Source organism: Camelus ferus, chromosome 1, assembly GCF_009834535.1.
Source record: "Camelus ferus isolate YT-003-E chromosome 1, BCGSAC_Cfer_1.0, whole genome shotgun sequence".
Taxonomy (NCBI): Eukaryota; Metazoa; Chordata; class Mammalia; order Artiodactyla; family Camelidae; genus Camelus; species Camelus ferus.
Window position 1 is genome coordinate 120,329,248 of NC_045696.1, and position 27,727 is coordinate 120,356,974.

The 27,727-nt window shown below is 45.4% G+C and overlaps 1 protein-coding gene across 1 annotated transcript in view; it reads left to right on the top strand.

Moving 5' to 3' along the window:
- COL6A5 (collagen type VI alpha 5 chain) overlaps window positions 1–27,727 on the top strand; it is a 117,076-nt gene that overhangs the window by 51,778 nt on the left and 37,571 nt on the right. The window contains 18 exon segments of the mRNA XM_014566446.2: window positions 1,006–1,068; window positions 1,717–1,782; window positions 2,219–2,272; window positions 6,010–6,045; window positions 7,302–7,364; window positions 8,782–8,844; window positions 9,867–9,929; window positions 11,259–11,321; window positions 12,853–12,903; window positions 13,025–13,060; window positions 14,431–14,493; window positions 15,416–15,478; window positions 16,030–16,065; window positions 16,179–16,215; window positions 19,972–19,983; window positions 22,013–22,500; window positions 25,787–25,880; window positions 26,420–27,073. Of these exon segments, the coding sequence (XP_014421932.2) occupies window positions 1,006–1,068; window positions 1,717–1,782; window positions 2,219–2,272; window positions 6,010–6,045; window positions 7,302–7,364; window positions 8,782–8,844; window positions 9,867–9,929; window positions 11,259–11,321; window positions 12,853–12,903; window positions 13,025–13,060; window positions 14,431–14,493; window positions 15,416–15,478; window positions 16,030–16,065; window positions 16,179–16,215; window positions 19,972–19,983; window positions 22,013–22,500; window positions 25,787–25,880; window positions 26,420–27,073 (2,005 nt within the window).

The window sequence follows — 27,727 nt, forward strand, 5'->3', positions numbered from 1 at the left end:
ACAGCATAAGCGAAGGCACGGAGGCTTGGGGGCTCAGGAGCCAATGAGGGGGAGTGTGGGTTTCATTCATTGGATGGTGGGGAGCCTTTGGAAGATTTTAAGCAGGGCGATCATTATCAAATTAGCATTTTAGGAACATGATGTGGCAGTAGCGTGAAGGCTGTGTTGGAGGTGCCGTAGATGGAGAGCAAAGATGAGAGGTGGGTCTGTAATAACCAAGGCGGAAAGCTGTCAAGTAAAGCAACGGCAGTGCGAACAGACACAAGACCCGTGAGGGACGGAACAGGGTCCAGACTGGCATGAGTACCCGGTGTGCAAAACCCACTCATTCTCAGTGTTATGCAGAGAGTGAGTGTCTGCCTAAATTTTGCACCCTAGGTACCTGGCTGGTCTCACCCCAGTTCTGGCTCCACAGTGTAAGCTCTCCAAGGCTAGGTGACCAGAGGAGCAGCAAATGCAAAGTCAGTCAAAATGTCTGCAAGGATCCTGGCTTGGGCGAGTTTAGATGGGAACCATTGAGTGCGCGGTGACAATGGGACGTGCCAGTGGAGGTGTCCAGTGGGCAGTTTCATTACAGGTGTCGGAAGTTGCTAAACTGGCTGGGATGTCCAATCCGATACCCACTAGCAATATGGGACTCTTTACATTCAAACTGAAAAATTCACTTCCATGGTATTTGCTGCACTTCACGTGCTCGGCAGTGCTAGTGGCCACCATACTGGACAGTGCAGATTTAGGACACTTCCATCTCTGCAGAAAATTCTGCTAGGCAGTGCTCTGCTAGACCAGGAGAACTCTTCCCACTTCCCAGCCTCGTTACCAGTAATCCTGACCCGAGATTTAAAACAGGGCTTGGGACTGCTTGAGAAGTCTAAGGGAAGCTGGTTGGGGACAGAGGAACGTGGATCACTTGTCCGATAGATTTTCTCCCTCCAAACACCACCACGCCTGACATTTTAACACCCTCCTACAAGCCAGCTCAGAAGCTCATTGTATTTTTTTCAGGGGAGCCCAGGTTCCAGAGGCCCCCCTGGAGGATATGGGGAGAAGGGCTTCCCAGGGGATCCTGTAAGTTCCTGGGGCCCCGGTGGCTTTGAAATGTCTAATTGCTCCACACCTCTCTCCTTTCTCTTGTGTCTCCTGCTAACCTGTAGGAAGAGGCTTGTCTGGGGAGGGGGGTGGTAGGTGTCGACCAAGGCTTATTGGTTTGGGAAAAATCTGCATCTGATCTGGGCTGGTTATATTAAGAATTCAGGGAGGGAACTTAAGTTCCATCTTCTTCATCCTTGTGTCTTGAGACTTCCAAGTTCCTTTGAGGGTGAAATTTCCCTAAATTTTGCTTATTGGGCTGCTAATCTTGCACATTCCCCTTAGACTCGCTCACAGGGGTATCTTATTACACCTTTGAGGGCGTGGCACAAGCATGTTTGGACTAGTGCATCAGTGAAGCTTCCAGTACAGAGAAGGGACAATCGCCGTCTCTTCAGCAAGCGTTCCTCTAGTTCTTCACTGATCCCTCAGCCTCCTTCAAACTGGGGGAAATATTGCTTTCATTTTTAAAAACAAATCTGTGAGTTTCCAATATGGAAAAATTTCTCCTACCCTTCATTATTTACCCCAAATTAGCTTATTTCTTTGACTATTATACCATTTTGAAAAAAAAAAAAAAAAGCTACTATTTCTTGATTCTAAAGTACTTTTTAAATCTCCCTCTAGGGTAATCCAGGACAGAACAATAATATCAAAGGACAAAAGGGGTCCAAAGGAGAACAAGGAAGGCAGGTAATTGGATCAATTTTACATAAATGAGTTGGTTAATTCTGTTACTGTGCTGAGGCTGTCCTAAAGTCTAATATTAATTTTTTAACAAAATATGTAACCACTTTCATAATTGAATAATCTCCCCCTAAGTTCACGTTTAAGAGAGCCTTATTTTCTTAAAATAAGGCATGTGTGTAGCTGGTGACACTTCTGTGGGCAAAATTGCGAAGTTTCTGGTGATACCATTATGTGAGGAAACTGGTCATGGCAGTGCCTGTTGCTGTCTCATTTCCTTCTGTGATGGATTTATACCCAGGAGTGTCAATGCGCAGAAAGATTCTGGCAGGACGCGTTTGTTCTGCTGCCTTAACTGTGCCTGAGTTTGCATTGCTGACAGCTTTGTCATTCGCTCAGCATCTTTTGCTTTACCATCTTGGGGGAATGGTTGTATTTCTAGGGTAGAACCGGCCAGAAGGGGACACCAGGCAGCCCCAGTTCCCAAGGAAGCAGGGTAAGTGTCCCCGTGGACGTTCGTCTCCCTTCCTTGTGGCCTGACGATGCCGCAGAGGCACACAGAACGCGTGTTGCTGCAGAGTCAGCTGGGCCACGGCTGATATGTGGACGCTGTTGTCCTTGGGGGGCCAGATGATTCTTTGTTGTGGGGGACTGTCCTGTGCATGATAGGGTGTTTTGCAGCCTCCCTGGTCTCTACTCACTGAATGTCGGTAGCACTCCCTCCCTGCAGTTGTGACATCCAAAAACGCCTGCCGACATTGCCACCCATCAGTCGGGGCAGTGGAGGATGGGCTGGTGGGCATATCATCCCTGGCTGAGACCCACTCCCACGGTCTGCCTTTCCCTTGCCACCTGACAGAGGCTTTTGAATGTCCTTGACATAAAAGCCCTCCTCCGGTGTCTTAGCATCTCTGAACTCCCATGAGAATATTAAGAAACAGGTAAACATACTCTTTTCCTCTTCATACACTGAGGACAGGAGAGAAAAATCACAGATAAATTCTTCTGGAATGAACCAAAACACTGGGGACTGGGGCCAAGCCAGTGGCAACCCCGAGACCTTAGAGTAATTTTACAGCATCCTGCATGAGATCAAGCCCCAAACAGGGATGTCAGATTTGCCCTTCTTTTTAGGAACAGCCAAAGATCGCTTTCCCCTCTGTGGACTAGTGAAGTTAGGGACGCTATTTGTAATGTGTTAGAAACCCCTCTTTCGGGCCCTCGGAGCGGAGTTCATAAAAAGAGAGTTATGTACAATGTCCTGGATTCGATGCTGAGTTTTGTCCAAGAGGACGCTGAAAATGCTCGGCTCCCTTTTCTGTTACAAACCTGGAAGCTTCCCACCACTTCGAAATCTGCTGCTGATTGCTTTTCTCTCTGGGGTGGATGGTGGGCGAATGTTTTCATTCCTGTCACTTTTGTTTATCTTGAGTCATAATTCTTATGGGAAGGGGGTTGCAGCTGGACGACTTAGGTGTCCCAGGGCTTCTGGTGAAATTCTCTGGGACTCTTCCCTCCTTTCCACACAAGAAGATTAAAATTAATTAGCGGAAGCAGGAGAGCAGTAAGATGAGCTAACTGCTAGGAATTTGAAAGATAAACCCGTGTGTTTGTTGGTTTGAAATAGCTTTATAGCTGTGACCATCAGTCAAGCGCTTTTAGAAAAGAGATCCCCGGGGTGGGGAGGGGATTATTCTTCAGGCAAACCAGCCAGTGACGTTACATGACTCCAGGCACAGGGGGCTCTCAGCCTCCCTCCCCGTCTTAACCCACTTTCCTGCCCGTCTCTTTGTTTGTGACTTCTTTTCTCTTGAAATAAACAAGGCAACACAGATGTAAAACCACCAGCCTTTCTACCCCTCCCTCACCGTTCCAGGGAAGACCAGAAATGTCTATGAGAGTCACAGGACCTTAAATGGATGACAGATTCTAAGAATACGAGCAAACCTAAGATGTCCCCTCCTGCGTGGCAGAATTTCAGCTCATGTAAATGCATTGTTTTCCCAGTTATTAGCAAAGCAATGTTTCAATGTACGAAGAACCAGAGCATTTGAAACCACACCCCAGGCCCATTGCTTTTGGCCTGCCAGGCACAAAGAAGGCTTATAAATAATAGTATTTATACTTCAAAAGCACCCATTTTGTGCCCGGTCCTGATCAAATAAATCTCTTTCAAATATTAATTCATTGAATCCTCATAACAAGTCTCTAAGGTAGATACTATTATTATACACATTTTACAGATGAGAAAAATAAAGGAACCCTGGGTAAAGCACCCAGGATTAGGAGAGGTATTAAGGCAGAGCTGGGTTTGAACCTGGAGTGTCTCACACCAGGCTCTAGACTCCTCACCTAGACAGTGCTCCCCAGTGTTCACAGAGCACTATTTACAATAACCAAGACATGGAAACAACCTAAATGCCCATGGACAGGTGACTGGATAAAGAAGTTGTGGTCTATTCATACAATGGAATACTACTCAATCATAAAAAAGAGTAAAATAACGCCACTTGCAGCAACATGGATGGACTTGTTCATCGTCATTCTAAGTGAAGTAAACCAGAAACAGAAAGAAAAATACCATATGAGATTGCTTATATGCAGAATCTCAAAAAAAGCCGAATGAACTTTTTTTTAACAAAACAGAAACAGACTCACAGACACAGAAAAGAAACTTACAGTTACCAGAGGGGAGAGGGGGTGGGAAGGGATGAATTGGGAATTCGAGATTTGCAGATACTAGCTAATATATATTAAATAGATAAACCACAAGTTTCTTCTGTACAGCACAGGGAACCATGTTTAAAATCTTGTAGTAACCCATAATGAGAAAGAATATGAAAAGGAACATATGCATGTACACGCGTGGCTGGTCTATTTTGCTGTATACTAGAAACTGGTGCAACATTGTAAACTGTCTAAATGCCAATAAAACATAAAAGAAGCTCAGGACCTCGTGCAGGCTCGGCACCTGGTCTACCCCTGAGCTGCACCCTCCTCCTCTCCTTGCTCTTTAATGGAGACAGAATTATGACATCATGGAAACCATGGTTTCAAGCTTTATTTACTGTTTCATCTCTGCTTTCACCTGTCAGGAGTCCTGTGAGTCACATGAAGATACAGACAGCTGACGAATTATAGTGGGTGACTTCTCCCAAAGGGTATTTGCACTTTAATGCAAAGAGTACCTGGATCATGGGGCAGAGCCTCAGTGGAGGAATTCTGATCATCGGCCAACCTGGTGGAGGGGGCATTTGGTCAGATAGTAAATTCTCAGGAACCTCAGAAGCTGGGCAGCTGAAAAAACAGTCGTTCTGAAATAACCATCTCCATGGCAACCTTCCGGAACAAATGAATAAGTTTTGTTTTTTTTTTTAAGGATTTGCTTCGCACATAAAATAATCCCACCTGTTGATCACCACACACAATATATTGAGTGATGCTGAGATGTTGAGGAATGTTGAGATGGTCCACGGCTCGCTCAGAGAGGCAGGGTGGTGGGTGAGGGTGAGGACACAGTCCTCATCGCTGCCGTTGAGGGAAAATGTTGGGATTCGGGATATGAATCTTCTTCCTGCTTGGCTACCCTCTGGGAAGGAGGGACAGCCACTAAGTGGGGAGCCTCAGCCGGCGATGGTGACATGACATGACTTCTGGAGAGAAGCAGATGGATTTCGGCTTCAGACTGGCTTTTTACAGTTGAACCAGACGGTGGCATTTGGACCAGTGCAGAGCTGAGCAGACCCCATGAGCCATTTCCTCCTTGGAGAACTCCACGGAGACTGACCCCAGGGGGCCTGTAGGAAGCACTGTGTGTAACGATCGTCACTCTTCCCTAAGACGTGATCAGGAGCCCAGGACAGAGAGAGAGGGATGTGGCACAGCTTAGTCACGCAGCAAGCCTGCATCAGCGGATGGTGCCTTGTGGGACTGGCCCGAGACAGAAAGGGACAAGACAGGTGTGTGGGAATGATTTGATGCTCCAAACAGCCTCCTGGGTCATTGTCCGAGTTGTCAGGCTAGAAAGGAGTCTGTAATGACTGTCAGATTGGTTTGCGATCGGTCCCCCAAACGCTGGTTGGTAATTAAGTGCCCAGTGTGAAAACGTGTCTTCAGAAAGTGCCTCGGGGAAGTGATTTCTGTGAGCTGCCTGTTACTTCTGTCTGCCTGTTTGCCTCTAGGGAGCCTCCTTCCAGATACTTATATGCTAACCCTTTGTCTCTTCTGATCCAGGGACGAGAAGGCCAACGGGGGACCCAGGGTGCCCCGGTGAGTATCCTTTCCTTCCTGTCCTCTGTGGGTGGTGGGGCCAAGGAGATGTCTCACGTGTAGATGGTACCACCAGTGAGGGAGCGTTTGCAGGAATGTTGTGGGAAGCACCGAGCCCTGGACATGAGCCCCACTGCCCAGGGGGTCCAAGTGTCCATCAGTTCGCTGGCAGGCACAGGATGGGCCTGACCTCAGGCAGTACCCCCCCCCCAACAGACATGTTAGAGACCGGGCACCTGTGCAGTCCCACAGTCTGAGCTCTGCCCATGCCCTGAGCGGTGACTGTAAGGGAGTGAAATTCTGTATTAAGATGAGAAATGACCAAGAGATCAATTCTTAGATGGTATGGAAGAATATCCTCCTAGGCAAAGTGGGACACAACCAAGAGTTGGACAGAACAGCTTCTGGGTACCACTCACTGTAGCACGAGCTACCATAAAGAGAAACTCTGTGCTGCAGCCGCTGTGGAGAAAGCATGGAGAGTCCTCAAAAACTCAAAATAGACTTGCCCCATGATCCAGCCATCCCACTCCTGGGCATATATCCGGAGGGAACTCTAATTCGAAAAGACCCATGCATCCCAGTGTCCATAGCAGCACTATTTACAACAGCCAAGACATGGAAACAATCTAAATGCCCATCGACAGATGACTGGATAAAGAAGCTGTGGTGTATTTATACAATGGAATATTACTAAGCCATAAAAAAGAACAAAATAATGCCATTTGCAGCAACATGGATGGACCTGGAGAATGCCATTCTAAGTGAAGTAAGCCAGAAAGAGAAAGAAAAATACCATATGATACCACTTATGTGTGGAATCTAAAAAAAAAAAAAGACACAAATGAACTAATTTACAAAACAGAAACAGACTCACAGACATAGAGAACAGACTTATGGTTACCAGGACGGGGAAGGAGATAGGAAGGGATAAATTGGAAGTTCGAGAATTGCAGATACTAACTACTATATGTAAAATAAATAAACAACAAGGTCCTACTGTACAGCACAGGGAACTCTATTCAGTATCTTGTAGTGACCTATAATGAAGAAGAATATGAAAAGGAATATATGTATGTACTTGTATGACTGAAACACTATGCTGTACACCAGAAATTGACAGGACATTGTAATCTGACTCTACTTCAATTAAAAAAAATAACTATGCAAATCTGAAAAACAAAGAGAGAGAGAGAGAGAGAATCTACATGGAAACCATGTGGAAAGAATTCTAACCCTGAAAACTCATCCCTCAGGGACAACCTGGGAACCCTGGACCTCAAGGCGCACTGGGACCTGAAGGATTACAAGGTCCACAGGTGTGTTGGAGTATTTATAAATACTGATGCATGATGCTGTTATTCTGATGGGGAGATGGGAAGGTGTATTATGATAAAAATAAACGACAGGACATTTTAAGCAGCCCCCGCCCTCCTCCAAGGTCCACGTCTCTGGGAGTCTGCATTTCTCACTGTAAGTGGGTGATTTTGCACCATCAAAATTCACAGCTCACTGGTAGAGGAAAGGCATGCTCTTGTGTGCACCTCATATTGTGTCTGCGTTTTAGCAATAATGAATTATTAAGACTTTGATACTATATTAGGAGCCAGTTTCAGGATCAACAAATTGCTTTTTTTTTTTTTTACAGAGAAGTCCTGCACACAGACACCCCCCTCCCCATGAAGGAAAGTTAGGAACTGGGAAGAGTTGTTCAGCTCACCCAAAGCTAACCCCACAGGGCGTGACACTGCTTCTGGGATGTCCCCCGTAGGGCTTTACGTGAGCCATCTGGTCATATCGTTAGTGAGCTGGGCGCTGGAGGCGGGACAGGTCTGTTTCTCGTCCAGTTCAGCAATATGCAGGGGTCGTCCTTAGAGATTCGCTTTGCAACACGTGGGTACTTCTGGGGTCCTGCTGGGGCCCCCTGAGCCTGGACTGTCTGGAAGGCCCCTGCCTGCATAGATGTGTCCATCCTAAGACCTCTCCAGAGGTTCATTGTTCTCCTAGATTCTTAACACTGAGCTGGAATTGGGAATTCTCTTGAGTGGGGCTGGTGTTTCCCAGAGCGAGTAACCGTGGGACCCGCTTCAGCCCATCCCCAGGCGTCGTAGGCAGAGGGGTGTTACTAGCTCTGCTGCTTGGACAGTGAACCAAGCTGGCCCAGGGGCTCCTCCCACCACTGGCCTGGGCACCCGGGACATTTTACAGCTGGTGCTTCGGCGGTGAGACTCATTACCAGCACCTCCGGTTTTTCCTTCTGGTGAGAGAACCATATTAGAACCATGCATTTGATGGGAAATGTGGCAGAAAATCTGCTTTAATTCCTCTGATAGGGATCTGCTGGGGAAATGTCCTTTGGTGTTAATTTTACACATTGTTAAGTTATTTGGCCCAAGGAACCTGCCCCATCAAAGGAATCCTTCTGATGATTGTTTGTGTCTCTCTTCCTTCTTCTACAGGCTTTATTTCTCCTTTTATTCTCTTTTCCGTCTCTCCCTGTTGGAGAGGGATGAAGAACTTATACCCAGGCAGGGAATTCCTTCACAGGAGCTGTTCCTCTGAGTCTAGGTCTCCCCTCAGCTCCTCTCCTGAGACGTGCTTAATGTCAGAGCCAAAGGCTGTGTGAAGGGTTGGACCAGCGCTTTTCCATGGGGCGAGGGGGGATTCAAAGCACTCATGAAGAAAGTCTGTGTTCACTGACTTCACTGCATGATGTTTCTTTTGTTACTGCCAAAGGGGTTAAACGGAATTCCGGGCAGGAAAGGCGAGAAGGGGAACCAGGGTCACAAAGGACCTCAGGTGAGTGACTCAGACGGTACCGTCAGTGGTCTCCAAGCTTCATTTTCCTCTTTCTTCAAGAACATCTTCACATAGAGTTTATTTTACATGAGCTACATATGCAGTATTTTGTTTGGGGATTAGCTTGGGACAAATTGGGGGTAAACAGCTCAGATTCCTTGACCATAGCTTAAGCGTTCCCCTTTCTCCTTCCCTGGGGTTTTACTTGGAAAGCACAGACCCACTTCATCAGCCGGGAGAAAGCATTTGAAAGCAGGCAGATCTCGCTGACTCATGAACGTTTCCAAGCCTGGTCCATGTCTCTGGTTTTTCTAACTTTTAAAAATGATCAGTGCCGTGCCTACGTCCACTGACTACGGATATTGGAAATGGACTCTGTAAAGCTCCCTCACTTCCCAAATTTATTTGGTTTCTAAGTTCAGCTTCAAATTCATCTGTGAAGCTATGTGCTTCCCAAATTTCTGACAGTGAGTAATGAGAGTTTGGATGGTGAGGGATTCTTATGAAAAATGTGCTGAATCTGTTCAGTCCTTCCATGCAAATAGCAAGAGCTCAGAAGGCAAGCAAGCCCTGTGTTTCCTCTGTTATCTTCCCAGTGTGTTTGGAAAAGGTCCCCCTTTGCAGATGGGGAAACTGAGATACGTTCCACATACCATTTTGCAAATGTGGATGGCTCAGGGCACAGAAGTGGCAATGGTACCATGTCTTGTTCTAACAAAATCGGTCCATTACGGCAAACTTGCCACATTCAGAAATAATGTGTGTCGTGACAAGGGTGCCTTTTCCGTTTCTCACTGAGGCCCCCTGTGGACCGTGGTGGCCCTGCAGATGATGACTTAGGGTCATCTGACCAGGACTATCACCTGCACCACCTGGTTTCAGCCCAGATGTCTCCCCTCCCTGGGTGGCTGGTCTCTTGTGGAGGGGGAGTTGGAAAGGACACGAAGAAAAGCAAAACTAATCTAACAGGTTTTGTAAAAATCACTGCAACACCAGTATCTATGTTGCCCGTTTTCTTCCAGGGCGCCGCTGGCCCGGTGGGAGATAAAGGAAGTGATGGAAGGCCTGGACCCTTGGGGAAGAAGGTCCGTGTTGTTTCTAACAGACTTCAAATACTGAGAAAAGAGCAACCCTGTTTTCTCCTGACTTTCTTGTAAATTCCTCACACGATCTCAGCACCCCCACTGCCCACCAGCTTTCTGCCAAATACATTATTTTCCTTCTATTGAGCAAAGAATTTCTAACTGCTGACCTCTCTGTGAAGCTGCCCCATTTCACTGGGAGAGACACAGCTTACTCACTGATCAGGAAACCACTGAAAAATCTCAACTCCCTGGTTTCCTGAATGCACAAACGCACTTGGTGCCAGAGGTGACCAGGGCCGTGAGGTGTCCGAATTCAGATCTGTTTGTGCCTGCAGTTCCCACATCTAACTCAGCCTCCCTTCCCTGAAGGGGCCCTGTTGGAGATGGTTACAGAGCAGGCCTGTTCAGAATCTCGTTGCCCTGCTCAAAACTTTTCAGCATCTCCCTCTCCCAGGGCCAGCTTCCTGGGCCGGGGGCCCGTGCAGTGACACAGGGGGCCTTGCCTAGAAGGCTCCGTGCTGGGCTTCATGCTGTACTGTCACCATCGGAAACTCTTCACATCTGTGTAAAGGGCCAGTGCTTTCATTTCAGTCCCACAAATTGTGTAGCTGCTCTCAACTTCCCGGTGGCCCCGAGGAAAATCTCCAAACATTACGGTAGTTTAGAAAGCCCTTTGACCCCGTTTAATTCTAGGGCCTCTTGGCTCATCTCCCTCCAGTGAGTCTGCCCCAGGCTTCTCATTAGTGCTGGCATCCTCCTGAATGTTTCTCCCTCCCTCTCCACCCTCTCCCAGCACATGCACACAGGCACACACACACACATCATCATCATCATCATCATTATCCTTCCAGCCTCAGCATCCCTGCTCCCTCCCCCCCACCCCACATCCCTGCCAAATCCTCTGACTCACAGCCCCCCTCTCTCTACTGCCGTGACCCTGCCCTTCATTACACAGTGTAGAGTCACCTGTCTAGTTGCCTCTCTTTCCAACCACACTGCTGGGTGAGGTCCACTTTCCAGGACAGTAAGTAATGGTTGGATGGGTGAATAAATCTGTGAATGAACCCACAGTCCCTGCAGGAAATTCTCCACTCTTTGCCTTCGCTTTCAGTCTCCCTGCAGCTGGGAGAGCAGGGCTGGGTCCAGGCGTGGGCTCTGCTGCTGTCTCCTGCTCACCTTGGGGAAGGCGGTGACTGGTTTCCTGCACCCCTTTCCTTCCTGAGCACTGAACCCTCCCAGGGGACCCTGAGTGTCCCCAGCCAGCAGACAGAGCATCCTGGGGTTGGAGCCAGGTCTGATTTTACTGATCTGGGGCTCTCGTCTCATTAGGGAGAGCCAGGAATTCCTGGAGACCCGGGGCCAGCAGGGCAAGCCGGACCTCGAGGAAAGCAGGTACGAGCGAGGTTTGAGGACTTCCACCCTTTGGCAGCTCCGAGGGCTCAGTTCTGAGAGGGGGGCTTGAGCACCTGGGGTACCAAAGGCATTTGGGGAGCTCCTGGGAAGATGTAGGGCTGTTCCTCCCAGCCCCTGCAGCTCTCGTCCTGCTAAAGCGAGGGAGAGGGGGCGGGCGTGCAGAGGATGCTGTGTGCATTCAGGCAGGGTGTTTGTGTATGTTAACAGCTTGTTTGGCCATGTCCATTGAAAATCAGCACAGCCTGTTTCTGTCCACTTGTAAAACTCCAGTGGAGGAGGGTGTAGCTCAGTGGTAGAGCACATGGTTAGTTTGCACCAGGTCCTAGGTTCAATCCCCAGTACCCCCATTAATTTAAAAAAAAAAAAAGGCTCTAAACAAAACTCCAGAGTGACAGGAGGAGGGGAGGAGGGCTGAGAAATTGGGTATCTGTTAGAGGAAAAAATTTTAATTTCTTTGTCTGTAGTAAAGGAAAAAAATTTTCTTTTCAAAAATAATATTTATTGTAAATGTTATACACAGATATTGTAGAAAATTTACTACGCATAAAAGATGGCAAATGCAAAAGAAAAAAATTACCCATAATCCCACCATTTGGAAATATTTATCATTAATGCCCTGGAGATACAAAACACATGACTCCATTTTTCCCTACGAACAGAACAACATACCATGAGCGTATTTCCACGTCGTTACATTTTCCCCTCAGTGTTACTTTTAATAGCTTTAAAATAGTCTACTGAACGTATGCGCCTTAGTTCATTGGATTAATCTCTAATTGTTGGGTATTTACTTTGCTTCCAGTTTTTCACTGCCCTAAATAGCAAGACAATGAACATTCTTGCATGCAATGACATTTTTGGACAGAACTATAATTCATTTCTACACGGAAATTTCTAGAAGCAACATGGCTGGATCATGAAATATGCACATATTTAATGAAGGCTTTGAACTCTATTGCAAAGGACCCTTAGGAAAATTCACAGGATGCGTGCACTCACGCTTTGCGCAGGAGAGAATTGCTTTCAGGGCACACACGTTGACAGGGGGTATTGTCAGTTGCTTCCCCTGCCATCTTTACTAATCTTATTGACAAAAAATGGCAACTCATTACTGTGTCAAATTGCATTTCTTTGGTTACTTGGGAGGATAACAATTTTCCGTATGTTTATCAGCCAGTTATAATTCTTCCTTGGGGAATTCCTCCCCCAGTGTTCTTTGGACCAGTTCCTAATTTTCCAAGCAAGTAATTGCCACTGACTACGTTAGTCCTAAATGACCATCCCTCTGCCTCCTGCAATGTCTCCAAAGTAGAGCTGGCCAGAGGAGTACCGGGGCACATCCCAGGAAGTGCAGAAAACCCAGCAACGTGCAAGTCCCCAGAGTTGAAGGTCATTGATTAATCAGGCCCCCTCCACCTGGAAGCCCCCGGTGCTTCTCTCCTGACACCATGATAGAGAGTACAATTAATTTTCACTTTTGAGAAATTGAAATGATCCAATATGTTCACAGGGTGATTACGGCATCCCAGGCTATGGTCCTACGGGACGAAAAGGAGTAAAGGTAAATATGGAAAACAATTAGTTATTTAATTGGTGAATCCAGCTTAAATCATACAAAAAGACATGATCGTACGGCAGAAATGGTGTGTTGATTTACTTATGTTCTCTGCTGAAAATCGTAGGGCCCAAGAGGATTCCCTGGCAATATGGGGCAAAAGGTATCGTGCACATGAACGTGTTTTGAAATTACTGTGCTCTTGACCTGCTGCTTGAGAATTGAGAGAAGTCTGTGGGTCTGAATGAAATGTAGGGGAAGGATCAGGCCGGCTGTTTCGGCTGAGCTTCATGAAGAAAGGACCATACTTAACTCCCGTGAAGGTTTAAATTGGAAAAGACGCGCTTCATTGCCTGATGTCGCTTGTCTTGCAATCGCACCTCTAGGCATCCTCTCAAGTTTGATTCTTTGTTCTCTTCTTGATTTTTCTGCCTCGGTGACCTCATGCAGAACTCTCGGTCTAGCCTTCACTGTCGTGGCCTCCGCTTCCTCTTCCCTGAAAGATTACAATATTCTTATCCATTTCCAACTTCCAACTTCTCCCTGCTTCAGTTAATCCCGAACCCCGCTGTCACTTGATTTTTTTTTTTCCAAACAGTAGTCTAATTCTGTTACTCTCCTGGTCAGACACCTTCCAGAATTCCTCACTGCCCACCAGGTGGAAATCCATCTCCTTGCTCAACAGCCAGACGTGCCTCCCATTTCAACCAGAGCAGCTCACGTTATACCTGTTTCTACACTGGAATTCTCTAACAGGATTTCTTTTCTTTTCTTTTTTTAAAGTATCCTGTCTAGAAGAGCATCTTCCCATAGTTGATGCTCAAATTAAAATAGAAAATGTGAATTTAAAAAAAAATAGAATGTCTAGGCAAATCATATCAACTATGGCATAGGAAAATTGCCAATTCTTGAGTCCCCTTAAAAGTGCTTTTGATTAATGAGTTACCAAAAGAGTTTCTTTCCTTAGGTGGAGAAGGGTGCAGAAAGGGACCGTATAAATGACTGCTAGGATAGGAGCTCTCATTGTAAAGGACCAATTTTCTCATTTACTGATAAAGAGAGAAAATTAGCATATTTCAAATTATGAATAAATGTGAAATTGACATGATGATAAGGGTGAAATTAGTTTCCCACCAGAGTTAGAATAAAGTTTTGTTGTTTTTTTTTAACCTTCAGCTTGTTCAGGAATGATGCATGAATTTAGGAAGCAGTTCATTCAACAGTATTTTATATAGTGAGTGCCCCATATGTTTTCCTTGATTTATACGTCCTTTAGGTGTTTTTAGTAACTGATTGGACAGCCCTTGCGTTGATATTTATGCATCAATATTTGCATTCTTAGAAAATTAAAATAGTTTGGAGAGCATCTAAGTGTATCAGTGACTTAGTTCCAGATAACAGGAGGAGGTGACATTTAAAGTTTAATATGTAATATAGTTACAAGAGCAATTAAGTTTTGGTTTGGAAAGACTCATTTTTATTCTTTCACAGCTAATATTTTAACATCTTGGTTTTTTATATCTGAATCTTTAGGGTGATGTTGGGGACCCTGGAATTCCTGGGGGGCCCGGACCGAAAGGATTTAGAGGATTACCGGTAAGTGGCCTTTAGTTCCAGAAATAATAAACATTTCTTTGGAAGACTCCATCTTTTATGTTGTAATTGTAAATGTGGATTGTCGATCCAACCCAGGGTCACTTCCTAGCTGTGCCGTCTTCAATACAGCTTTTCAGGGTCTGTATTTCTGTCACATGGGAATTGAACTTAATGACACCAAAGGTCACGTTCAGCTCTAAAATTCTATGGCTCCATGAATCTGCACTATTTTAAATATTTATAGATTGATAACTGGCTTTTCCAACCGTCTTCCACTCTTTTCTAAAGCAGAGATTAAAGCCCGGAATATTAACCCTGTGAGCAGAAATGAAACTGATACCTTCCCACTGTGTCCCAGAGCCTCCTCTGACAATTTCACCCACTCCCCGAGAGTCAAGATTGTCCGGGATGTTTATTTTCAGGAAAGCTGTTGAGATGTTCCCACTAGCTAAGTGCAGAGAAGAGTGTTATACTTACTGAAAAACAAAATGCTGAGAGGAGCAGCCTTTCATTTCAAAGTTTGAGTGGAATCTCACTGGTCGTTACCAGCATGAAAGAGATGCAGTTCAACAATGCTTTTCATCTGGCTGGAGCATTTTGTTAGCATCCGTATCTCTCACGTTGAGGTGCTGGGAATGATATGGCCACCCATGTGCTTGTGTATGCGGGGAGTTACTTCTCTCATTTGATCCTTTGCAGATGGGAGGTTTTTTGTTAGATCTCTGTGTGCTCTGGTACCTTTGCGTTTTTTGAAATAGATGTTTACCAATAATTAAGAATAACTATTTACATTACAAGTAAGGAATTTGCTTGACTTAAATTAGCAGTTGCTATTATTTTTTTTAAGTATGAAGTTTCATTAAACCTGGGGTAATCCCCATGGATAGGTGACGTAGAAACTGATGGTTATTCCTACCTGCAGCTCACTGTAGGTTTGAAAGGTGAAGAGGGTTCTCCAGGACGCCAGGGCCCACCTGGACAGAGGGTAAGTACATTCCTGAGAACTAAGCAGTGGGTACTGGGTTCTCAAGGGAACAGGCACAGAATTGAAAGTCAGAAGCACTGGGTTCAAGGCCAGCCTCTGCTTCTTGCTGCCTGAGTGCCGGTGGGCCAGTCCCAGGGTCTGTCAGTTTTGCCCTAAGACAGAGATGATGTGTCCCATTCTAACCACCTCAAAAGACAGCCATGAGCATCAGATCAAGGTGAACTTTCTTTGTAAACTGTCAAGTTCAAAGCAAATATTAGCTGTTGCTGGTATTCTTTTACTCAAGTTTTGCAAATGGGGTGGGATTGCATAGGCTTCATAAAGTTGTCCCGGCAAAGTTCAGTCGAGCGAGACAAGTTGATAGGTGAGGTTCCCAAACCACTGCTGGGACCCTCCTGACTTCACAATGCGGACTCCAGAGAGATTGGGAAATAAAATGGCAACAAATTTAAAAAATTTTTTTTTTTTTACATTCTTGGTGTGTGTCAGGGAAAGAGCATTGGAGACTCCAATTCACACACCAATCACTTGCTCTGTTTCTGTTTCCCTAGGGCGCTAAAGGCATGGCCGGGCAGCCCGTGTATTCTGTACGTATGTCTTTAATCATGAAAGATAATCCAACCAGTTCACCGGGAAATAAATGTGGCCCCTTGGAGATCACTGTACTCATGTCTGTCTTCTGTCTCCTTGAAATTTCCAGCAGTGTGATCTGGTTCAATTCCTGCGGGACCACAGCCGTGAGTATCTGGGTGTCCTAGACCGAGAGCGTCAGTGATGGGTGAAGGCACTTAGGCCCAAGGTGGGGCGGGCATGTGGAATCGGTGGTGGTGGAGCCTCACGTCCTCATGAGCAGGCTCGCCGTGAGTGCCTGCTGGAGGAACAGCTCGCAGCCAAGGCGGGAGGAAAAGCCACACGCCATAGCTCAGGAGGCACGGCTCGTACAGGGAGAGAAAGCACTCCCATGGGAGACAATCAGTGACCAGCTGGAAAGGTGTGCAGTCAGCTCACACTAGTGCCACAGTTACGTGCAGAGGCCTGGGGTGGGGGGCACGGTGTTCCAGGCAGGAACGTGGAGGAGGGGTTAGTGGGCTACTTAGTTCATGAAGGCTCCTTGGATGGAGGTCACTGAATCCGGATACGGGGACGTGATGGGAGCGGCGAGAGAACAGTTTCAGCAAAGGAATAAAGCAGGAATCGACAAATGGAGGGATCTTTTCTTATGAAGAAGGGGAAGTGAGTTAGCAAAACCCCAGGGATCCCACTTCTGGAAATTTACCCGAAGGAATAAAGGGAAAAATGATAGATAGGGAACGATGGTGTTGAAATAGTATTCATGAGAGAAAAATGACTGTGCACTTAGACTCTTTTCGCTTAAAGAACAATTAGATTGTGGTGCATTGTCTTCTGATAAAATATTAAGCAAATAGAGTTTTTACGAAGACTCAATCTGAATATGAAAATGCTGTCATATTTTTTTCTTTTTGTTTTTATTTTTTGGGGGTAGGTAATTATGTTTATTTATTTATTTATTCCTTTATTTATGTACTTATTTTTAATTGAAGTCTAGTTGATTTACAGTGTTAGTTTCAGGTACATAGCAAAGTGATTCAGTTCTACATATACATACGTACATATTTTTTCTTTTCAGATTCTTTTCCATTACATGTTATTACGAGAAATTGAATGTAATTCCCTGTGCTAGATAGTAGGTCCTTGCCATTCATCTATTCTATGCATAGTAATGTGTGTTGGTTTATTTATTTTTTTAAATGGAGGTACTGGGGATTGAACCCAGGACCTCATGCACGCTAAGCATGTGTTCTACCACTGAGCTATACCCTCCCCCCTGCCCTGAAAAATAGTCATTAAAAAGTAAATTAAATCCTTACTTTTACATATAGGTGTGTGTGTGTGTGTGTGTGTGTGTGTGTGTGTGTGTGTATACCTATATATATATATAAATATATATATATTTACCTATACACACACACACACACACATAGAAAGAAATGCTAGAAGAGAAATTGAACAAAAGTAAAAATCTGTTGTGTTTAGGTGGTAGAATTTTAGGTGATCCTTCTTGTCTCCATTGCGGGTGATGATAACACTTATGCAGTCACCATCAGATGCGTGTAAAGTGGGAAAATCACAGAGACTCACTGAAGTAGACTGGATAGAAATGTAGTCATTGCAGATGTGCGGCCAGGAAAGAACAGGACAATAGCAAGTTTAGAACTTCTGCAGGGCCAGAGCGGGAGAAGTTTGGTATTGCCGTGGGTGGGGAGGCAGAGGAGTTGTGAAAGGGAATCCGTGGGCAGGAAGAGACGATGAGTTGAAACGTTGTAGAGGCCAAGGAATGCTGTGCGGGCCCTAGAGGCACATGATCTCCAGGCAGCCGATGAAACGGGGCTCCCATAAAGGGGAGGATCAGGGGAAGAGACTCAGAGGAGGCTGAGGTCGCCAGAGGAAACTCAAATTCAAAAAGGTACATGCACCCCAATGTTCATAGCAGCACTATATACAACAGCCAAGACATGGAAACAACCTGAATGTCCATCAACAGATGACTGGATAAAGAAGATGTGGTATATTTATATAATGGAATACTACTCAGCCTTAAAAAAGAATAAAATAATGCCATTTGCAGCAACATGGATGTCCCTGGAGAATGTCATTCTAAGTGAAGTAAGCCAGAAAGAGAAAGAAAAATACCATATGATATCACTCATTTATGCAATCTAAAAGAAAGCAAAAGAAAAAAGAAGGCACTAATGAACTCATCTACAAAACAGAAACAGACTCACAGACATAGTAAACAAACTTATGATTACCAAAGGGGAAAGGAGGATAGGTTTGGATAAACTAGGAGTTTGGGATCAACAGATACTAACTACTATATGTAAAACAGATAAACAGCAAGTTTCTTCTGTGTAGCACAGGGAACTATATTCGATATCTTGTAGTAACCTATAATGAAAAAGAATCTGAAAACAAATATCTGTATGTATATGGATGCCTGAAGCATGATGCTGTACACCAGAAATGGACACATTGTAACTGACTATACTTCAATTTCAAAAAAAAAAGTGGCAGAGGGGCAGGAAAGTAGAGATGAGGAAATCCTGCCAAGTGTGGGAAAGAAGCAGGAAGAAGCCAGTGGAGAGATGCTCCCAGGGAGGCAGACCCATGTGAGAGACCCTCCCGCACAGGGAGGAGGTGAAAACCAGCCTGGGGCCACAGGCAGGGACAGAAGGAGAGCCCCTGGTGGAAGGGAGTGTGTGATCTACATCAAATGATCCAAGGAGGTGAGAGAGCTGGGGAGGTGGTACCCGCTTTGGAGGACCTGGAATTTGAGGTTTTTCATCACAGCAGGAAAGGGGTTAGCCAGGAAATGAGGGGGCCCAGGGGAGAGCTGCTGGGCTCTGTCACCAAACAGGGTGCAGATGAGAGCGTGGAACTCCAGAGTGCAGCTCTGATGTTAGCGTGGGGGCGACAGGTCTCAGTGCTCATTCAGCCACCTCACTGGAGGGGTGACATCTCCGAGGTCCTGTGAGGTCGTATTCCTGCTCTAACACGTGAGTTCTCCAGTCCCACAGGAGCTCTAGCCATACTGAGATAAGGCTGTGGGTTCTGGGAGCTCTCTCAGCAGGAAGCTAGCGTGTCAGCTGCTGCTGGGTGAAGACAAACAGAAACATGATGTGAGGGGGGAGGTGAGCCATGGAACAGCTGGACGGGGGCCAGTTTGTTGCCAGTGCCAGGAACATCTTCTGAGTGTATCAGAGTGATTCATTGGCTTCCTAGGAATGGAGTAAAAGGAACATGGAAATCATCAGGCCTGTGCTTTCCTAAAGATTTACCACTTTCCCCCTCCCTGAATCGTCTCCAGCTCTCTGAGTAAATCACTGGGAGAAACCAGATGCCGGTTGGCTCGGGAGAAAGCCCTAGGGGTTCCCCTCCTGTCTGGACACGGAGCTCACTCACACACAGGGGCTGTTTCTTTTTTTAGCAGAGACAAAGTGCATTTGGACATCCTCAGGGTTCTGCAGAAAAAAAAAATAGAGGTTCCCGAGGTGTTCACTGGGGAAGAAAATAAGACCCTGTGTCTGAGCCCTGCCTTGCTGAAAGGCTCTCCGAAGGCTGGAAGGAGGGAGACAAAGCACACTGCATTTTAGCTGTCTTGCTGTTTAATAAGAGGCTCATCTCGTCTGCTCCTAGGACAAGTGATCAGTGATTCAGATTTCAACCAGAGTTCTGCTAGCGTCTGCTGGCCAGGCGTCTCAGGGAGGAAAGGTCAGAAAGGCTCACAAATGAATAAAATCCTGTGTCTTCCTCCGTCCTTAACCTTGGCTCCCCATAATGAGGAACTAGCCTCCTTTGCCATAGAGTCAAACAGAATATTCAGCTTTGTTGAAATTGTGGCGGGGGAATTTGGAGTATTTTTAGTCTGGGTTCCAAAAATGTAACAGGCTCTTTCTCTTTCTTTTTTTTAATAGCTTGTTGGAAAGGTGAGTAATCTTACTGTATTTCGTTTCTTGCTGAATGATGCCTGCTTCTTGCATTCTGATAAAACCGACTGAGAAGCAGCCCTCATGCCCTATGGGAACAGGGGTTTCTCCCTTCTCTGCAGACACCCCTGTCTATCTGTGGGTTATGACTGTATGTACGGTTAATTCACATTTTGACCTGGCTATGAAATGCTGATTGCCCGCCACTGGCCACATCACCCTACTGTTCTCTCTGGGTCCTGCCACCGTTCACAGCTCATGGTCTTCGCTGCCTTGCTGGGCAGCTGGGTGTCAGGACTTCCTGCCTGACCACTTCTGCTGTCCATCCACTGCTCACCCCAGGGACACGCTTCTTGGACGAGTGATGTTTCCTTTCCTCCCTCTGACCTCCCTTCACACCTGCATCTCCACGTGCCCGACACTTGTCAGTCTGACCTGGAGGACGGAGGATGCTCTTCCCAGAACCTGGACCACAGTCAGTGTTAGGTGCAGCCTTAGACCCTTGGATGGAGCCGATCAGGCCAAGTCCAAGAGCTTCCGGTCTCTTGGAGACCTGCTGATGGAGACCCACATGGTCTTCGAGCTCATCCCAAAATTTGGCACCATTCACTTTAACACCTCCACCCTGTCCCCCCCCCCCCCCCCAGAATCCATCACACATCTAAGCACTCAATAAAACTTCATGGATCTGAATTAAATTTATCAAGTACCCTGCTGGGGCACTAGGAAAGGGAGAGGTTAAAAATAAATAAAAATTGATGCTGCCTTCTGGGAGAATCTCTGACAATAGGTCAGTTACAAAGATGCTTATTTATCACTTCATTAATAATTTTTAGTATAGGGCTAAGAAATCGGGACTATTTCATTGTTCTCACTTTATAAGAGTTTGTTCACATTTTAAAAATTCCTTTGCAGTCAAATGTCTTGATTTAAAACACATCTCGAAATCACTGCCTCCTCTTCCATCTATTACTGAGAACAATGGTTGAGGATAAGGGGATGTGTTGAGTTTAATGCTCTCTGGGAGTTAGCCGGATTGGGGCGAGAACAGCCTACGTAGGTGGCGGTGGGGAGGGTTGCTTACTTCCCAGAGAACTTCTTTTTCCTGTGTTCAGACTTTAACAAGGTCTTTGAAAAGTTATGTTTGATACAGAGTGAAATTCCCCAAGCGCAGTCATCATGAGACTAGCAGGATTGCGTTGGGAATTACAGACAGTCCTGCCATTATCATGGCTTGTTGCAACCCTGCCGTGGTCCATGCCTCTCCCTTCCTCCTGTCACCCTTGCTTTCATCCCCAAGCTAGCTTTCACGAAGCCTCTGGGATCCCCTCTCTCTGGAAACAGCCTCTTTGTCCTCTGATCTCCATTAAGAATAATAATCACTCTCTGCCTTTCAAAATAATGATTCTCCCTGGACAAGACCCTTGAGGGCAGACCTGCCTTCGGTTTATCTTTGCACGTATCTCACAGCACCTGTCCCCCTGCGTCTCACGGGGTGGGTACTTAATATTTGCTGTGTGAGTGGATGAATCTCTTTCAACTGACTCTCATTCGTAGTAGATCATCTCTGAAACTCTTTGAAGAGAATAAACTTTCCGATTTTCTGATCAATCGTCTCCTTTTAAAAATGTACATACAGTAAAGTCCACTCTTTCGTTGGGTTTTTCACACATGTATAGATTCCTGTAACCACCACCACAGTCATCACAGTCAAGGTGCAGGACAGTTCCATCAGCCCACATGCTCCCTCCGGTGTCCTTTTAAATAGCAGACTGATAATGGGGAGGGTGGTGAAGTCTGAGCATTTTAGAGCCAAACACACTGCTCTGTGTTTAGGTAACACCTTCCAGCTAAAGAAGCAGAGTCCTTTTCTTCCTTTGCGTGTGGGTACCTCTGGTCTTAGACCTTTGGGTATTACTTGCCTTTTCCCAGACCTCAGCATAAACTCACCTCACTGGAGTAAAAGATGGATGGGAAAGGCTTTTGATGCATTAAAACAACCTAAGACTTCTGCTTCTCATTTCTGTAGAAAAGTGTCCCGTGTACCCAATGGATCTGGTATTTGCCCTGGACCAGTCCTCTGACATCACAGAGCTGAGATTCAATGAAACGAGGAACACCATCACTTCCATCGTCAGTGACCTCAACATCCGGGAAAGTAACTGCCCCGTGGGAGCAAGGGTGGCTGTGCTTTCCTACGACTCAGCCACCAGCTATCTGATCCATCCGTCTGACTACCGTAACAAGAAGCACCTCCTTCAACTTCTTTCCCAGATAAAATATTCAAAGTCTAGAGAAGTCCGAGACATCGGGAACGCAATGCGGTTTGTGGCCCGGAATGTCTTCAAGCGGACGTCCGCGGGAGCCAGTGTGCAGAGGGTTGCTGTGTTTTTTAGCAACGGACAAGCCACCAGTAGGTCATCCATCATCACGGCCACCATGGAGTTCAGCGCCCTGGAGATCAGCCCGGCAGTCATTGCTTATAATGAGAGGAATTTCCTTGATGAGGCTTTTGGGGTAAGTACTTTCCTTGGCACTGACTTTAATTTTAATATATTGGCACTAGGCGGAGGGTGTAGCTCAGTGGTAGAGTGAGTGCTTAGCATGCACGAGGTCCTGGGTTCAATCCTCAGCACTTCCATTTGAAAAGAAGACATTGGTGCTGGCAGGATGGGAATACTGGGAGAGTCGGGGGAGCGATGGGGCCTCGTATCCACCTTTGCAGTTTTCACAGCTGTTTTGTTGCCCGTGTCCGTGAAATCCAGTAGCTACACAAACAAGTGGTCAGTCAATGCCAGCAGCTCCCTCCCCGCCGTGCGCCAGGATCGGGCCCTAGAGCTTTACATCCACACTCAAGATAGCCTCCCAGCCCTCAGAATTGAATGCACTTGGTACCTCCATTTAAAAATCAGGAAACCGAGGCCGGGAGAGTTTGAGTGACTCCTCCAGTTTGGTACCACTGCTCGGTGGCAAAATTGAGATTCGAACTCAGGTCTGTCTGATAGAAAAGGTAGTGAACCCATGCCCTCCCAGCCCTCTGCAGGTCTGGTGGCTCTCAGACCTGTGGTCCACTCAGGGGATACCGTGCAACCGCTGGTCTTAACGTGGTGAGTGACGTTTAGGGGGTCTTCAAATCCCTGATGTTGTGTGAAACCTTGATGTGTATGAACCTTTTCCCCAAGAGGCTCTGTCCCTCTTGGATTCACAGATTCTCGTGGGATCTATGCCCCCACCTTTCTCCCTACAAAACTGAAAATCTTCTCCCATCTCCTGTTCCTGCTATTTTGAAATATATTCCTATTATCCATGAAATACATGCTCCTAGAGCTGGGTAAAGCCATTAGGTCCTCCAAGAGGTTATGAAGGTCACTTTTTGTACAAATACACGTGTTTCTATTGAAAAAAAAAATAAGCCCTCTACAGCATGGAGAGACCCAACCTGCTTGTAACGTATCCACAAATTTTTGAAACTAAGAGCCACAGGGAGAGTCACAATCGATCCTGGCAGAAAGGACAGAAGGAAGACGCTGTATTTTCTATAAAAATAATCACCTCCCCTCATACTGGATAGATTATTTATGTATTATGTTATGGTGTGTGTCCCCTGACTCAAATGTAAGATAGAGATTTTATCTGCTTTGTTCAGTCCTGTATCCCCAGTACCTATTTACCATTGTAGGCATTCAGTAAATGTTTGTTGAATGAATGAATGAATGAATGAATGAACAAACGAAGTGTGTGGTTTACTCCTGTGAATGAACTTCCTTGATTTACCAAGGCAGCACTGAATCTTTACTTGGGGGACCAACCAGGTCGAATACCAAATAGCACCCAAAGCATTCAGTTTCATACACAGCAGAAAAACTAAAACAGTGGTTAATTCTGTGAGTGGTATCAAATTTGAGTGTTATGGAATATGAAAAAAAGAAATGAAAAATTATACTGTTTAGTCATCATTTTATAAAGATCTCAGTATATGGAGAAAGTTTATTTACATTAAAGATAATTCCTCAGAATATGTTAAGTGTTATTAGCTAGTACACGTGCATTATGGTCAAGTTCACTTAGTTCAAGGGAATATGATAGAAAATAATACTACATGGTGTCTTGCTATATGTAAATTTTATAAAAGGGAATGAAGGTTAGTGAAGATATACACAAAAACAGATTTAAAAAGTTTCTTCTGTGTAGCACAGGGAACTATGTTCAATATCTTGTAATAACCTTTAATGAAAAAGAATATGAAAATGAATATATGTATGCATATGCATGACTGGGACACTGTGCTGTACACCAGAGATGGACACATTGTAACTGACTGTACTTCAGTTAAAAAAAAGTTGGTGAAGATTATACTAAATATTTTGTTTATGCAGGTATAGTACCATATTTAAAAATAAATGGCTTTTTTCCTTAAAAATAAAAGGTAGAGAGCAGGAATGTAGTAGGTACTTCCTAACTCTAAGGCTGGAATGATGATAAATGTTTCCAAATGCTCACTCGGCACTTTACAGAAAGACAGAGGGTATGGCTTTTCTAACCTCTACTTTCCCGAAGAAGGAGTAGTGAAGTATGAACCTCTCTGTGGACTGAGGGATGCTCTCAGCACGTGGGAGCGATAGATTTCTTTCACTGTAATCAAAGTGTCTGTTTTGCATAGTGTCTCCTACAGACTAAATACCCAATAAATAGTTCTTGAGTCACTGAATGGATGCCGTGTGTTGCCCATTTCAGTGAGGATCAAAGCAAAAATGGCATCAAGAAACAGACAAAACCGGGCAGTGTGCTGGCAAGAGTTTTGAACAGACCTGGTGTCTTCTGTCTCCTGCCTCTGCCTTTGGGAGTAGACTGTCTGTTGGAATCTGTGGTTGGGAATGCCCACTTGGCACCTGACGGATGACGCCTTCTCGTGGGCGGTGTGATTGGGGTGGAAATCGCTGGAATCACTGCTTAAAGAGGCCGAAGGAAACTTGGAATGGAACATTTCGGCAGGACCTAGCTTCAGAAGCCGACGCACTTGCAGGAGTGTGAAAAAACTCAGTGCAGAATTGCAGGCTTGGAAATAAGAATGATAATTTTTTTCCCCCAGGTATACCATTAACTTACTTTTTTTTTATCGAAGTGCACTCAGTTTACAATGTGGTGTCAATTTCTGGTGTGCAGCTTAATGTTTCAATCATACGTATAAATACATACGTTCATTTTCATGTTCTTTTCCATTATAGATCACTACAAGATAGTGAATAGAGTTCCCTGTGCTATAGAGTAGGACCTTGTTTATCTATTTTATATACAGTAGTTAGCATTTCCAAATCTCAAACTCCCGATTTATCCCTTCCCACCCTCTTTCTCCCTGGTAACCATAAGATTGTTTTTTATGTCTGTGAGTCTGTTTCTGTTTTGTAGATGAGGTCATCAGTGTCTTCTTTTTTCTTTTTTTAGATTCCACATATGAGTGATATCATATGGTATTTTTCTTTCTCTTTCTCGCTTACTCAGGAATGAGATTTTAATACTTGCTTCACCCTGTGGGTGAATCTTGTGGTTATCTTGCAGGAGTTTTCTCATCATAAAATTGGGACGCTAATACCTGATGTGTATACTTCTCCGGGCTTGTGTTTAGGCTCACAGGGACATAGCGTGTGTGTGCTGGTGAAGATGCACCGAGTGGAGCGAGGGGCTGTGATGCGAGGTGATGGTGGTCAGTTGCGTGCTTTCCAAACTCTCAAAGTGGGGCATGATGGACTCCTGATAGTGATTAAAGAAAGCAGTCAAATAAGCACATACTTCTTTTTCAATGCAGTTTGACGACACCGGGACCTTCCAGGTGCTCCCTGTGCCTCCAGATGGGGAATACGAACCATTAGAGAGACTGCGGCGCTGTACCCTTTGCTATGGTAAGACTAATGAGGAGGATTTATTGTGCCGAAACAAATGCCTTCTGGGTGAGCCATTAAATCTGGCTTTATCAGAAATGTCCATTTTGGATTGTAGATCCTATTTTAAGTTTTCCAGTCCTCCAATACCGCAGGTCAGGGTTCCAATCTCTGCAATGTCTGAAGTTTCCATAGAATGTGAAAGTTGGTTTAGATGATGTTGCCAATTGATGTGGGTTTTCTTGGGGACAATTGGGTTGTTTGTACCAAAAGCCTCTAAAATATTACAAATATTTTTGAAATGAGTTTGGATATGACTTGTAGACTTCAAGTACATATGCTACCTACGTCTGCTTTCAACAAAGACATTCCCAGATTGTCTGTCAGTGGCCACAGAAATTGTGGGGGTGTTGAAAATTCCTTATTAATTTAAGTGATGTGAGGCGGAAGAGGTACTGATCAGGTTATTAATTCTCTATCATCAGTCACTTATTCCTTGAAGATCTCAACAGTGTCTTGTGTTGACCTTGAATCAGTGATGAGTCTCTATGTGTTTTCAGATAAATGTTTTCCGAGTGCTTGCAGCAGAGAGATTTTCTTGCCCGAAGACTCATACGTGGATGTAGCCTTCCTCTTAGACAATTCTCAGAATATGGCAAGAGATGAGTTTAAGGGTGTGAAAACCTTGGTGAGCTCGATGCTTGACAACTTCATCATTGCCTCAGACCCTATCATCTCAGACTCTGGTGATAGAGTTGCTTTGTTGACCTATTCTCCTTGGGATAGGAGAAAGAAGGATGTGGTAAAAACCGAGTTTGAGTTTACAACGTATGACAGTCAAGTTCTAATGAAGAGACACATTCAGACTAACCTCCAGCAGCTACATGGAGAAGCTACCATTGGCCAGGCCCTGCTGTGGACTGTGGAGAATCTCTTCGCAAGAACACCCAACCTGAGAAAACACAGGATCATCCTTGTGATCTCTGCTGGAGAAAATCGTGAGAGAAAGGAATTCTTAAAGAAGACGGCTCTGCGGGCCAAGTGTCAGGGATATGTCATATTTGTGGTTTCCCTGGGGTCAACCCATAGGGCGGACATGGAGGAGCTAGCCAGCCACCCACTGGATCACCATCTGATACAACTTGGGAGAGTTCATAAACCGAATCTGGATTACATCGTGAAGTTTTTAAAGCCATTTGTGTACTCAGTTCGACGTAAGTCGCTATTTGGTTTTTCTGCTTCGTTTTAATAATTTAGTGTTTCTTGATAATATTGACAACCCAACCTATCTTTGTATCTAGCGCTAACCCAAATACATGGGTGAGATGTTGAGATAGGGACAGGAATAGGACACGTTCTGGTTTTGCCCTGTTTACGACTTGGTTATAATGCAATGGGACCTTTTTCATGGTAGACAGTTTCTTTGCTAAAGTCTCAGCACCAGGAATTACAGGTGACTGGAGGTCTCCCGAGCCACACTCACTCAGCATAAAGAAGCTCGTAAGTGGTCTCCAGGAGGAGCATTTAAATACAAGTTCCCCCTCCTACACCTGGTTTATTTCCAAACTTGGCGGACCCTGGAGACTGGGGTGAGGGTGGTGACACCATCCTGTGCCGTTCCCAAAGAGTCTGAGCAAACACATCACACAAGACCCCTGTTCAATCGCAGGTTCTGACCCAGTGTGTGGGGGGTGGAGGCTGAGATGCAGCGTTGCTAAGAGGCTCCCCAGCGATGTCGTTGCTTCTGGTCCACAGAGCACACTTTGAGTAGTAAGGTTCTAGGCCAGTGCACCAGAACGTGTCACCCCTGGGATGGGCTCTAGTGCACGAAATGGTCAGTGCAGAGAGAAGTACAGAAATTGAGAATA